Below are 13,716 nucleotides of genomic sequence, written 5' to 3'. Positions count from 1 at the left end.
CTGCCCTAACCACTCTCCTGGAAATATAATTCAAGTGTCAGGCAGAATATTTCTCCACCTAAAGGAAGGAACAGAAGTGCTGTGAACAGTGATGGAATGTTTAGCATTCCAGCACAAGGGCACATCACTACAGATACTCTGGGAGGGAGTTTGGACCCCCTTAGTCCACTGTGTCTACACCCCAAATCCTGCTGTGGGGTAAACCTGCAGGGTCAAGAAGGGTTATATGTGCCATCCAGAGACTCCTGCATTATAGGCTTCTTGTGCATTAAAAAAAAAAAATCCATTATTCACTTCTTAACCTAAGCATAGGTTCCACCCTTGAAAACAAGTATAGTTACTGCAATTTCACACAAGTTGAATCAAATTTGTTACCTCCAAAGATGTACCATAAGCAGTCCAGCATGTTGTAGAAAGGAATCAGAACCATGTGTTGGTTATCGAATGAGCGGGATACCAAAAAGGAACTGAGAATCCTTAACAAGTACATATTATCACATATGTGACCAATAATGTCACCAAGGGGAATGTCGACTTGAGTAAAGATTAAAGAATTGAATTGTACCAAATATTTAATCCTGGATAGTCTCACATTTCTGAGAGCAGCTAGCGAAGTCAGCAAAACACTCTCATTACGATGACCTCCCATTCATATTTTTTTAATAAATCCTCTGTTGGTAACCTTGAAATTTTAGTTGTAATGTGATTTCTTGAATATGAAATAATGCTCATGTTACGTGTATGTATTAGACATTAATAGTGCATGTCACAAGTTATTGTGGATCTGACCCTACTTTCGTAACCTCTTATCCCCTGTGACGATTTTAAGTAAGTGTTTAGAAAAAGGTTTGCTCTCCCGCAGTCTTCTGCATCCATTCTTGATTAGCACAGATGCTTTATGGCATGCCTCATATGGACAGCTTACTGAAAAACAGCAGGTTTTCTCTCAACTGGATACCTCATGGTGCTTGTCTTTGAACTAATGGAATGAGGTGACCATAATACATGTTTTCTTGTCTCCAGGCAAACCGTTAATAAAGACCTCCAGAAATGTGCTTATCAATATGGATGCGCCTTCTATCACCATCGATGTTGGCAGTGTGGTGAAAACTATTCCAGGAACAAATGTAACAATCCATTGCCAAGTAGCAGGTGAGCTTAGAACTTGCAATCTGTTGCTAGAATGTTAAATGTGTCTGTGTAAAAAAAGGGAGAGGACACATACCTATAAGGCAGTAGTGATGTAAAGCATGCACATAGTTTAAAGTGGACCTATATTTAAAAAAAAGTCTGGCTTTCTATCTATTTCTATCATTAGCATAGCTTCATATGACAAAACAAATCAACAGATAAATGTATGTGTACCATATAACATCAATAGTATGTAAACTATTGAAAGGAATAGTACAACAGTATCATTAATAGTAACCAACATGGATTTATGAAAGGTTACTCTTGCCAGACCAACCTTTTGACATTCTCTGAGGAATTCATTTGTAATTTGGATAGAGGAAGGTCTGTGTATCTCGATTTCTCGAAGGCATTTGATACAGTACAAAAATAAACAATTAATTTACAAATTAAGTTCTTTTGACATTGACGACATGGTATGTTTCCAGATAGAAAACTGGTTCCAGGAGCTAGCCCAGAGAGTAGCGGTTAATGGTATATTTTCTAAAGGTCTAAAATTTTGAGCAGGTTACCCCAGGGCTCAGTCCTGGGAACAATTATGTTTAACTTGTTCAACTTGTTGCTTGACTAATACACCTTACTAACCGATCCATGACTGCTGCCCCTCTCTACCAATACCTTCACTGGCTTTCCCTTCCCCACCATATAAAATTCAAAATACTTACTACGACATACAAGGCTATTCACAACAATACCCCCAGCTACATCACCAACCTCATCTGCAGATGTGCCCAAATCGTCCTTTCAGCTCCTCCCAAGACCCGCTCTCTAGCTCCCTTGTTACCCTCCTCCCATGCTCGCCTCCAAGACTTCTCCAGAGCATATCCCATCCTCTGGAACTCCCTACCCCAGTATGTCTGGTCAGCCCCTACCCTGTCCGCCTTTAGGTGATCCCTGAAAGCTCACTTATTCAAGGAAGCCTATCCCACCTCCACCTAAGAACCGTACCCTAGCCACCTCCATCAGACCATCCCCCGCAGCTATTACCTTTTGTACCACCTCCCCCTCTAGATCGTAAGCTCCACAAACAGGGCCCTTCTGGTCTTTCTGCATTAAACTGTATAGTAATTGTACTGTCCACCCTCTATATTGTAAAGTGCCTTCGCAAACTGTTGGCGCTATATAAATCCTGTATAATAATAATATTCAATATGGAGGATGGAATAAATAGTTGGATGGACTGGTGTCTTTATTTAACCTTACCAACTATGTAATATAAAACCTGATTAGAAGCAGCAGAAAACTTCTACATACTTGAATGTGTCTAGGCACATTTTGTTTTTTTAGCCTTACATGGGCCTATCAGGTGTCTAATAGACATACTCCACTCTCCTTACTTCTGATTACTGGATTACAGTGGTGGTTTTATTTGATTGTAGGGTGCGGGAGAAGGAAGGGCTGTATCCCAGAGACACTGTAGCGTGAATGACAAATGTGGGCCTGGGAAAAAAAGCAGCTGCAAAATGCCTATTGTATGTTCTACATCAATCACAACTCATTTGCCTCAGCCTAGGTTCACTTTATGAGTATACATCTCCCCTCCCATTCTCTTTAGTAAGACTGACAACAGCAATGCACTGTTAATTTTTATGTCAATTTTTTATTTAGCTTTAATCATATTATTTTGAAAAAATTCAATTTTCAGTTTAGTCCTATTTTAGTCATCTGAATTGTTTTAGATTTAGTCGTATGTTAGTCGACTTTCCCCGGAGCTCTGCCGTCTGTAAAACCCCGGCCCCCTGACTATATTAGCAAGCTGTATTGGCTGAGAAACGCAGGCTCCCTCTGTCTGCCTGCTGCCTGAGAGTTCTGGAACAATGCACAGAAAAGGAACTCATTTATCGGATTTGTGTCTGTCTGAATGTGATGTGGTGAGTTTCTCCTCCCAGCAAGGTAGCAGTGCTTAGCACTGTGTAAAATAACAGCCTCCCTGTCTAGTTCTCTGTCCTGTGTACTCCCTTACTCCCATTACTTCCCCATCCCCACTTGTAGCCCGGTTTTACAGCCAATAGAGTTTACATGTATATGACTTCTGTTTGTCATAAAGCAATATATTGGTTTGTTTATGAAACCTTATTTTATTTCTAAAGACTTTCTAAACTATAATGGCTAAATCTGTGTCTGTAGTGTATGTTCAAACCTTAATACCATAAGGCTTCATTTCCATGGATGTTTTTGGACGTTTTTACAGCCACTTTTCTGAGCGTTTTTTGCAGCTTAAAAACGTCTCTCCATGTTAGTCTATGGCCTCATGCCCACCATGACGTTTTTGAGCTATAGATGGCTGAGATGTTTTTAAGCTGCAAAAAAAAACAGGACCAGTGCAATCTGAAGCTCCAGTGTTAGAGCTGTAAAAACGGCAGACGTTAAAAAACACTCAAAAACGCTCAAAAACGCACAAAAAAAAACATGGACAGGTGTTTTTAAGCTGTAAAAAAGGCTAAAAAAAGTGGCTGTAAAAACGTCCACGGAAATGAAGCCTTAATAATAACATGTTATTCAATTTTTACTCCAGAAGTATATAATAAGTTTGGAGGTGAACTGGAGATTTTAGCCGACTAAATTAAAATTAGATTTGATTTTCATCATAGTTTTCGTCAATTGACTAAATTCAAATTTTATTTTAGTTTCGTTTTCGTCACTGAAAACATGCAGCTGACGAAAACTATGATGAAAATATTTTCGTCAACGGAATTAACCCCTGTGGATGGAAACCCCATAGCATCATATTTTTTTTGGTGACCATTGGTCTTTTTTTTTGTCCCAGCCCTCTGAGGTCATCTTGCCTGAGCTTGTGCATGTGCAGTACGAGATCCTGTGTGGTTTGTTACTCAACAATAAGAAACTGCGCCAGATCTCGTACGGTGCACGCGTTAGTTGATGCAAGATAACCCTGAAAGACCCTAGTGATCTCGCTTTCCTTGTGGAGAAGCTGTGAGGTCCTGGCACGTCACCAATGTCTACTGAAAGCCAGAAAGTGTCAGAAAAAAATGTAAGTTAAAAAAAGCTCTTTGATTATACAAATAAATGAAAGATGTTTAGAGATATGCATGCAGAGCTGCATGCACCATAGTTTTTTTGTGTTTGGTAGGGGAGAAACATCTGCTTTAAAAGGGAACTCCATTCGGCTTTTTCACATATTTTTCTTCTGAAACCTTACACTTTTTTATATTTTCAACTTTAATTCCTTAAAGGCTAAGTCCACCTTTAAAAAAAAAAAAAGTTCTCTATAATTATTTATTTTGCATAAAAGTTTGCAAAGCATTGCATCTGTGATCAGTGGATTGCTGGTGCAGTGCAAGTCTCCTGTAGATTCCTCTTACTGCTTCCTGTCTGTACCGAGGAAGGGGCATTCAGTTGGAAAGCTATAGGAAATGTCAATGAGCTTTGAGTGTAATGATTACTACATTTGTATTTCATTGAGAACCTCAAGTTCGTCTGCTGCGGTGGAAGATGGGACTTGTAGTGCATTCATTGACAGATCTCAATGGAACCCAGCGTAGACTTGCAAAATCCCAAAATAACAGTGGCTGTTGGGGTTGGTTCTTTCAGGGGGTGGGGGGTTCGCTAGGCATAATGATGCATGTTACACTCTAAATATGTTTGTAACATATAACATGTTGAAAAGGTAGAGTTAACCATTAAAGTGGTTATATATTTTTTTCCCTGCAAGGTAAAGTCATATTGTGCCAGTATGCATCGCATACTAGCACATTATGTGAAATGTACCTTTAAACAAAGCTGTTCCAGTGCCACGAATGTCCGTGCTGCAGAGGCTTCCATATTCACCCATCTTGCTTCCGGGTTTGCGGGCTCCGGCTTTGTGACTGGCCGGAGTCCAGTAGTGTATTAAGGTTTTGTGCTGCCCTAGGCCTGACTAAACTTGTGCACCCCTAATTTAAATATGACCCACCCCTTCCTGTCAAGGCCACACCCCTTTATGTTTAAGACCCACCCTGAAATTTTCAAGTGGGGACACTAGTTCTTAGGGCCTGGGGGGGCAATGGATTCCCTTAATTTGCATAGATTTCCTCTCACTTCCTGTTTGGCTATGGGGCAGGAAGTGAAGGGAAATCTCTGCAATGGGACAGGGATGGTAAAAAAATAAACTGACAGGGGCTATAACTTTCCCTTACTCTATCCAAAATGAAAAAAAAAAGTGTTGCCTATAATTCTACTTTAAGCACGAATTTCTGATAATTTTATGGAGGACTAAGAAGATATAACCATGCCAATGGTGCAGCAGAAAACATATAGCACAGTGAGGAAGGTTTGTGGTCCAGGCTGATAGGACAGTCAAAATTAGAAGCAGCTTGCGTTAAACTAACAGTGTAGCACCAGCCGACGGGGACTCTTACCGTGCTGCCCCCCTGCAAAGTGCTGCCCTAGGCCTGGGACTTGTTGGCCTAGGCCAGGATACAGCATTGACGGAGTCAAAATGACGTTACTCCCACACATGCCTCAAGCGCCGTCATTTACGGCACAGGTGGCCAGTCCTTCAGAGTGCATTCGCCACTGGCTGCATTTAATGTAAATATCTCCTAAATGATGCACGATTTGGAGATATTTACACTACCTATAGGTAAGCTTTATTATAGGCTTACCTACGGGTAAATGTCAGTAAAGGAAGTTTATTTCCTCTTTAAGCTCTGTTATATGTCAAACCTGTTAGTCTATGGGAAGTAGATTTCTGATGGGCAGAGGTCTGGATCCAAAGGTGCATAATATAGAGCAGTGTTTTAGTAAAATATTATATACTGTATGTATTGTATCCCTCCACTCTAAAACATATATACTTCCCTTTAAAAAACAAATTACATCTTATATACTGTGACTTTGCCCCACGAAAGAGTTTGGTCATTCTGTAAACGTTTTTATGTTCTCTTGGTGCCCTTTTAAATTACTTTTGTGGAGGAAAATACTTATACAAATAAAAAATCGAAATAGTTTGTGGTATAATCTAACTATATAATGCAACCGCATGCAATTAAAGATTCTCTTTCATATACGAGTTTTCTTAAATGTCCTTTTCCTGTTGCTAGTCCCTGAATGTTTTCTATTTTGAGCTTTTTGAGTGTTAAGGTCTGGAAGGCAGTTGCTTTATAGACTTTAAAAACAAATCAAACCCCACACAGCTAGAGCAGGACACTGCAAGTAAACAAGTCTGTCTTTATGGTCTGATGTGATTGTTCCCAGAAGAGAGGTCTGTGGGAATCTCCAGACATAATTCACTCAGTATACTACAATACCTCATTACTTTGTATTTCTCAGTGTCACACATTCTTCTTCTGGAGCTATAAACAAATAACCCGAGGATATACCAGATTAATACATTGTGCAATTGTTCCTCTCAGTACTGTTCAAAGAAAAAGTATCATGCTCATAGACCTATGCAGTCATTGTTAAAAGGATTATACATTATCTTTAAAGTGAAACTGTGATAAAATATCTGTATTAAGTAAAAAGTTTCAGAGAGAAATGACTACTTACAGCTTCTCTGTCATTTTTCTGTCCTGTCCTAATGTTTGCAAACATATTTCTGTACCCCTGCTGTCTGCATGCAACATTATCTCCACATTGAAAGGGTGGCATATTAAAGTAGTACTAAAACCTAATATATACAATTGTGCTCATAAGTTACATATCCTGGCAGAATTTATGATTTCTTGGCCCTTTTTCAGAGAATATGGATTATAACGCAAAAATGTTTCTTTCACTCGTGGTTAGTGTTTGGCTGAAGCCATTTATTATCAATCAACTGTGTTTACTCTTTTTAAATCATAATGACAACAGCAACTACCCAAATAACCCTGATCAAAAGTTTACATACCCCAGTTCCTAATACCGTGTATTGGCCCCTTTAACATCAATGACAGCTTGAAGTCTTTTGTGGTATTTGTGGATGAGGCTCCTTATCTTCTAAGAGGGTAAAGCTGCCCATTCCTCTTGGCAAAAAGCCTTCAGTTCCTGTAAATTCTTGGGCTGTCTTGCATGAACTCAATCAATGAGTGGCTCAATGAAATTGAGGTCAGGAGACTAAGATGGCCACTCCAGAACCTTCACTTTATTCTGCTGTAGCCAATGACAGGTCGACTTGGCCTTGTGTTTTGGTTTATTGTCATGTTGGAATGTCCAAGTACGTCCCATGCACAGCTTCCTGGATGATGAATGCAAATGTTCCTCCAGTATTTTTTGATAACATACTGCATTCATCTTGCCATCAATTATGACCACATTTCCTGTGCCTTTGTAGCTCACACATTCCCAAAACATCAGCGATCCACCTCTGTGTTTCACAGTAGTAATGGTGTACCTTTCATCATAGGCCTTGTTGACTCCTCTCCAAATGTAGTGTTTATGATTTTGGTCTCATCACTCCAAATTACTTTGTGCCAGAAGGTTTGAGGCTTGTCTCTGTGCTGTTTGGCGTATTGTAGCGGGATACTTTGTGGCATTTGCGTAGTAATAGCTTTCTTCTGGCGACACGACCATGCAGCCCATCTTTCTTCAAGTGTCTCCTTATTGTGCATCTTGAAACAGCCACACCACATTTTTTCAGAGAGTCCTGTATTTCACCTGAAGTTATTTGTGGGGTTTTCTTTGCATCCCGAACAATTTTCCTGGTAGTTGTGGCTGAAATTTTAGTTAATTCCTTGCATATCTTTTTATATCCCTTTCCTGTTTTATAAGTACAACTACCTTGCAGATTCTTTGACAATTCTTTTGCTTTCCCCATGACTCAGAATCCAGAAACGTCAGTGCAGCACTGGATGAAAGTTGCATGGGTCTGTCAGGAGTCCAGAAACTCATTGACCTTCTTGTACAAGCAAACAGATCACAGGTGAGGATGGTTACCTTTAAAGGAGAAGTCCAGCCTGAGCTTTTTAGGCTGGGCTTCTCCTATGAGTCACAGGAGTGCAATTTGTTTTGCACTCCTGTGACCTGTTTTCATCGGAGAGCGGTCTAAAGTCCGCTCTCCGCTGACGTCACTGCCATCAGTCGAAGGCAGCACGTCATCACGACTTTCAAGTCGAGATCCGCCAGCTGCCTTGATTGATGGCTGTCTCAGTGAGACAGAGATGGCCGCACCCTGCCCCTCCATGGCTCAGCGCTCCAATGAGCGCTGAGAAGTAGAGCAGAAAGGGATGCTGACTGACAGTCAGCATCGCTTTGCTCGGGGAGGAGTGAGAACTGAACCATCATCGTATTTCAGTGGCTCGGTTCTCAGGGCAGAGATGTGGGGGGACAGATGCAGCATCGGTCTGATGCTGCATCCACCTAGGTAAGTATAACTAGGCAAAGAAAACATACTTCTCTTTTAATAGCCATTCAAACCCCTTTGTGTGGCTATTAAATCTGGTATGCACAGAGCAGATCCTTACCTCTTTTTTTCTGGGGCCCCATGCCTACACTCTACTGTCCTTTCTCCTGTTGGTGCCCCCATAGCAACCTGTGTGCAGTGGGGGTACCCATGCAGGTGTGCTCCAAAGGCTGGCTGTGTGCATCTATAGACACACACAGTGTGGCGCAGCATCACCCAATGGCTCCCGCTGCTGCCTGTGTCTTCTGTGATACCAGAATGTGAACGGAGAAGACCTGCAGCCAGGACAGTGCTGGATCACTGACAAGAATCGGGTAATTGTTTGGGGGGGGGGGGCATGGTTAAATATGGGGGCATTTTTTACCCTAAGGGAATACATTAAGGTAAAAACAGATTTTAGAACCATTTTAAATTGCCCAAAAAAGCACTTGGATTGCTGTAGTGACATTTTTAGAGCAGTTGTGCTGTGCCCACACCACTCCTGTCTAGCATCATCGCCTAGATTTTGAGTGATCTTGAAAGAAGTTGACCCTGCGTTCCTTGTCATGTAAATCCATTCTGTGTCCAAATGAGGGAAATAAACTCTTGAGGCCCTGTATGGGAGGACCGACCTAAAACAAGGATCTTTTTTACTGATACAATTTAGCTATCATTTGCTTTATTGGTACAATTTAGCTATCACTTGCTTTATCAATACAATGAAGCTATCTTTAAGAGGGAGCGTCACAAATAACACATGACGTTTGTTGCAATTCATAGTGCTTAAAGCTTGCCTAGTTCTTCTCTATAAAAGCCAATGACTGTCATAGGTGATTTACACTAAAAATCTGGCGTGGAATATCTCCTAGATCAGAGAAGCTTTCATGTGTCTCTTCCAATCTTGTAAACTGCTGCTCCATTTTTAATAAGCCCTAACTCCCTTTCTGGGTTGTTGCAGCTGTTCTGGGACATGTTCCAGTTTGATTTTTGATAACGGACATGTGTCGTAAATTGTAATAGAAAAAGGGTATGCCAGTAAACAGATATGCCATCTTGTTATTGTCAGCAGACATGCAAAAGTTTTACTTTTTCTGTCAATATTTAAATTGATATTAAAGGTGCTTTTTTTTTTAAAATAAAAATAAAAGAGAGATTATTCTCACCTGCTCAGTATAATGACATTGCACAGAGTGGTCCCTCCGCTTTGGTGGCCCCCCCCCCCTGGCACCGTCTGCTCCTTCTTCCTCTGGGTGCTCCCTTAGCATAGACACAAACAACACCGATAAGTCCAGCCCCTGCCACTCCTCACAGGAGTTTGACAGCAGCAGGAGCCAATGGCTTTCCCTGCCCTCAGTGTCTCTTGTGAGACCAGGAAGAGGGAAGCGAGGCTGCAACTGGAACAGCACAGGAGTGGTGAGAGAAGTCAGGTAAGTGTTTAGGCATGAGGGTACAGTCATTGCCATGTTTTTGTACCTTAATGCAGGAAATACCTTAAGGTGGTTGTAAACCTACACATATACCCAGTGAAATGATTGGCATGAGAGATGAAACCAATCCTCCTACATAATAACCTCCCATGGCTTCCAATACCACCTCTATGCTGACGACACCCAGATCTATCTCTCCAACCCTCATCTCACCCCCTCCATCTCCTCACAGATCACAAACTTACTGAATGACATATCGGTATGGATGTCACACCACTTTCTCAAACTCATTATCTCTAAAACTGAGCTTGTAATATTTCCTCCTCCCCATCCCCTCCCTGTGACTTTACTATTAAGATCAACGGCACAACCATTGGTCCCTCCACACATGTCAGGGGGCTGGGTGTAACCCTAGACTCTGACCTCTCCTTCAGCCCCCACATCCATTTACTGACTAAATCTTGCCGCTTTAACCTCTTCAACATCTCCACAATTCACCCCTTTCTGACTAATGAATCACAAAACAACTTATTAACTCCTTGGTCATTTCCCGCCTAAACTATTGTAACTCTCTCCTCCCCGCCCTACCCTTACATAGGCTATGCCCCCTTCAGTCTATTATGAATGCTGCTTCTAGACTCATATACCTCACTTACTGATCCGTGACTGTCGCTCCTCTCTGCCAATCCCTTCACTGGCTTCCTCTACCTCACCGTATAAAATTTAAAAAACTAACCACAACTTACAAGGCCATCCCCAACATCGCCCCAGCTACATCACCAACCTCATCTGCACATATCACCCAAATCGTCCTCTCTGCTCACCCCGAGACCTGCTGCTCTCTAGCTCCCTTGTTACCTCCTTCAATGCTCGCCTACAGGACTTCTCTAGAGCCTCTCCCATCCTCTGGAACTCCCTGCACCGGTATATCAATTCAGCTCCTACCCTGTCCACCTTTAGGAGATCCCTGAAAACTCATTTATTCAGGAAAGCCTATCTGACAACCCACCTAATAACTGTACCTGAGACACCCTCATCAGACCATCCCCCACAGCTATTACCTTTTGTACCACTTTCCTCCTTCCTTAAGAATGTAAGTGCCACAAGGAGGGCCCTCATATGTATTCTTCTGTATTGAACTGTAATTGTAATTGTACTGCCCCCCTCTACATTGTAAAACGCTGCACAAACTGCCGGAGCTATATAAATCCTGTATAACAGTAATAATAATACGTACCTGCTTATCTGCAGTCTTCTCTCTACAGCCATTAACCACTTCTGGACCGCCTCCTGCACATATACGTCGGCAGAATGGCACGGCTGGGCACAAGCACGTATATATACGTCCTGTACTTGTACCCAGCCGCGGGCTCCCGCGACCCGGTCCGAAGCTCCGGGACCGGGACCGCGGGTCCCGCGGACCCGATCACCGCTCGAGTGCGGCGATCGGTCCCCGGAGCTGAAGAACGGGGAGAGCCGTGTGTAAACACGGCTTCCCCGTGCTTCACTGTGGCGGCGTATCGATCGCGTCATCCCCTTTATAGGGGAGACACGATCGATGACGTCACACCTACAGCCACACCCCCCTACAGTTGTAAACACTCACAAAGTGAACCCTAACTCCTACAGCACCCCCTGTGGTTAACTCCCAAACTGCAACTGTCATTTTCACAATAAACAATGCAATTTAAATGCATTTTTTGCTGTGAAAATGACAATGGTCCCAAAAATGTGTCAAAATTGTCCGAAGTGTCCACCATAATGTCGCAGATACGAAAAAAAATCGCTGATCGCCGCCATTAGTAGTAAAAAAAATAAAAAAATAAAAATGCAATAAAACTATCCCCTATTTTGTAAACGCTATAAATTTTGCGCAAACCAACCGATAAACGATTATTGCGATTTTTTTTACCAAAAATAGGTAGAAGAATACGTATCGGCCTAAACTGAGGAAAAAAAATTATATATGTTTTTGGGGGATATTTATTATAGCAAAAGGTAAAAAATATTGAATTTTTTTCAAAATTGTCGCTCTATTTTTGTTTATAGCGCAAAAACTAAAAACCGCAGATGTGATCAAATACCACCAAAAGAAAGCTCTATTTGTTTGGAAAAAAGGACGCCAATTTTGTTTGGGAGACACGTCGCACGACCGCGCAATTGTCTGTTAAAGCGACGCAGTCCCGAACTGTAAAAACACCTTGGGTCTTTAGCCAGCATATTGGTCCGGGGCTTAAGTGGTTAAAAGTGCAGAATTTATAAATCTTGTCAGAGTTCAGAAAAAAGGGTGCAGAGATCTGAAGTTACACTCAGTGAGGAGAGCTCTGTGAGGTGATTGGAGGGAAGGGACACACCCACTTCAAACAGCTCATAGGAACAGAGCTGAGGCTGTCAATCAGCTGGAGGTCCCTCCCCTGTCACCTTTTCTCCCTTGGTGTCAGGAAAACTTGTCAAAAATTATTTATGCTCATAGCAAAGGAACGATGCAGATGACAGAAGTGTCACTAAGTACTCCTAAATGAGACAGGCACACACTATAGAGGGGTATCCTTTGTTCAAACTTCATGTCTGAAGTTTACAACCACTTCAGGGGGGGAAAACAGTCTTGAAGTTGTTGCTTTGATTTTTTTCTATATGCAACTCTAATTCTTCTGTACATCGATTTCCTTTGAATTCCTTGAAATGTTATGTACACTTTGTACTTTTACTTATGTTAGCCCTGGTTCACACTGGGTACGATTTGGAACGATTTGAGATGCGATTTGACATGTCAAATCGCATCTCAAATCGGCGGCAATTGTCGGCAATGGCACTGTCCTAATCAGTGCGACGCCGCATCTGCGATTTCAAAAAGTAGTTCCTGTACTACTTTTTGCGATTTCGGGCCGCGATTTACATTAAATTGCGGCCGAAATCGCGGCAAAATCGCAGCCGCGAAATCGCGGTAAAATCGCGCATTTTACCGCGATTTTGAATTCGCAGCAGTGTGAACCTAGGCTAAAAAAAAAAAAAAAACAGTTAGACTTTAGAACTACTTAAAAAAATGTCTATGGCATTTGTGATTCAATTTTGTGGTTGGCACAGTGAATTCTTCCTAGAACAAAAGGTAGTCAATTCATTACATATCCCAAAAATATGAGGTTTATCTCTAATTTCAGGACAGCGAATTGAGCCATGTACTTCATTCCTTTATGCCCCATCAGCCAGATGCACAGCCAGTATCACTGTTGTATTGTGCAAATATAGCCTAATATTATAGAGCCATTTATTCTAAACCACATACAGCATTTTCAGGCTTTTTGGCCATCATTAATAAAGTGCATGGAAAATATGGCCTCTTTAGTGAAGGGATCCACCAAGACAGTATAACCATAACCTGAATGGTTAAACTGTCTCATAATGTGCTGCTAGCAAATAATGTGTGTATACGCACTCTAGCATAAAAGTTTATTTTAAATATTGATGTCATGATAATATGATATTTGACTGTGGGAACTGCTTTCCTATTGTCATTACTGCTAGAGGGATCTTCCAAATGATTATTACTATGCTGTGCATGACTGAAAATGACCTAGCTGTGGTGTGTAAACACAGAATAAAAAATGTATTGATACCCCTCTTATCATGGAACTGCCAAATCTCAATGAAAGGATTGTGACAACACTCAGGCCCCTCTCTGAATAGGAGGAGATGTGAATGTTTACTGGATGAGCAGTTTAGACAGCGCACTGTAACTATGAAAATGAGGGATGAGCTGTACAATGTAAATATGACATTTGGCTCCCACCATCGATGCCA

General features: G+C 41.6%; 1 protein-coding gene across 1 annotated transcript in view; it reads left to right on the top strand.

The window, feature by feature from the left end:
• ADAMTSL1 (ADAMTS like 1) overlaps positions 1 to 13,716 on the top strand; it is a 409,336-nt gene that overhangs the window by 317,712 nt on the left and 77,908 nt on the right. Inside the window, exon 21 of the mRNA XM_040359956.1 lies at positions 1,024 to 1,152. Within this exon, the coding sequence (XP_040215890.1) occupies positions 1,024 to 1,152 (129 nt within the window). The remainder of the gene's footprint in view (positions 1 to 1,023; positions 1,153 to 13,716) is intronic.

Source organism: Rana temporaria, chromosome 1 (genome assembly GCF_905171775.1).
Source record: "Rana temporaria chromosome 1, aRanTem1.1, whole genome shotgun sequence".
Lineage (NCBI taxonomy): Eukaryota > Metazoa > Chordata > Amphibia > Anura > Ranidae > Rana > Rana temporaria.
The sequence above is the reverse complement of the archived record's forward strand: the minus strand, read 5'-3'. Positions and strand labels throughout refer to the sequence as shown.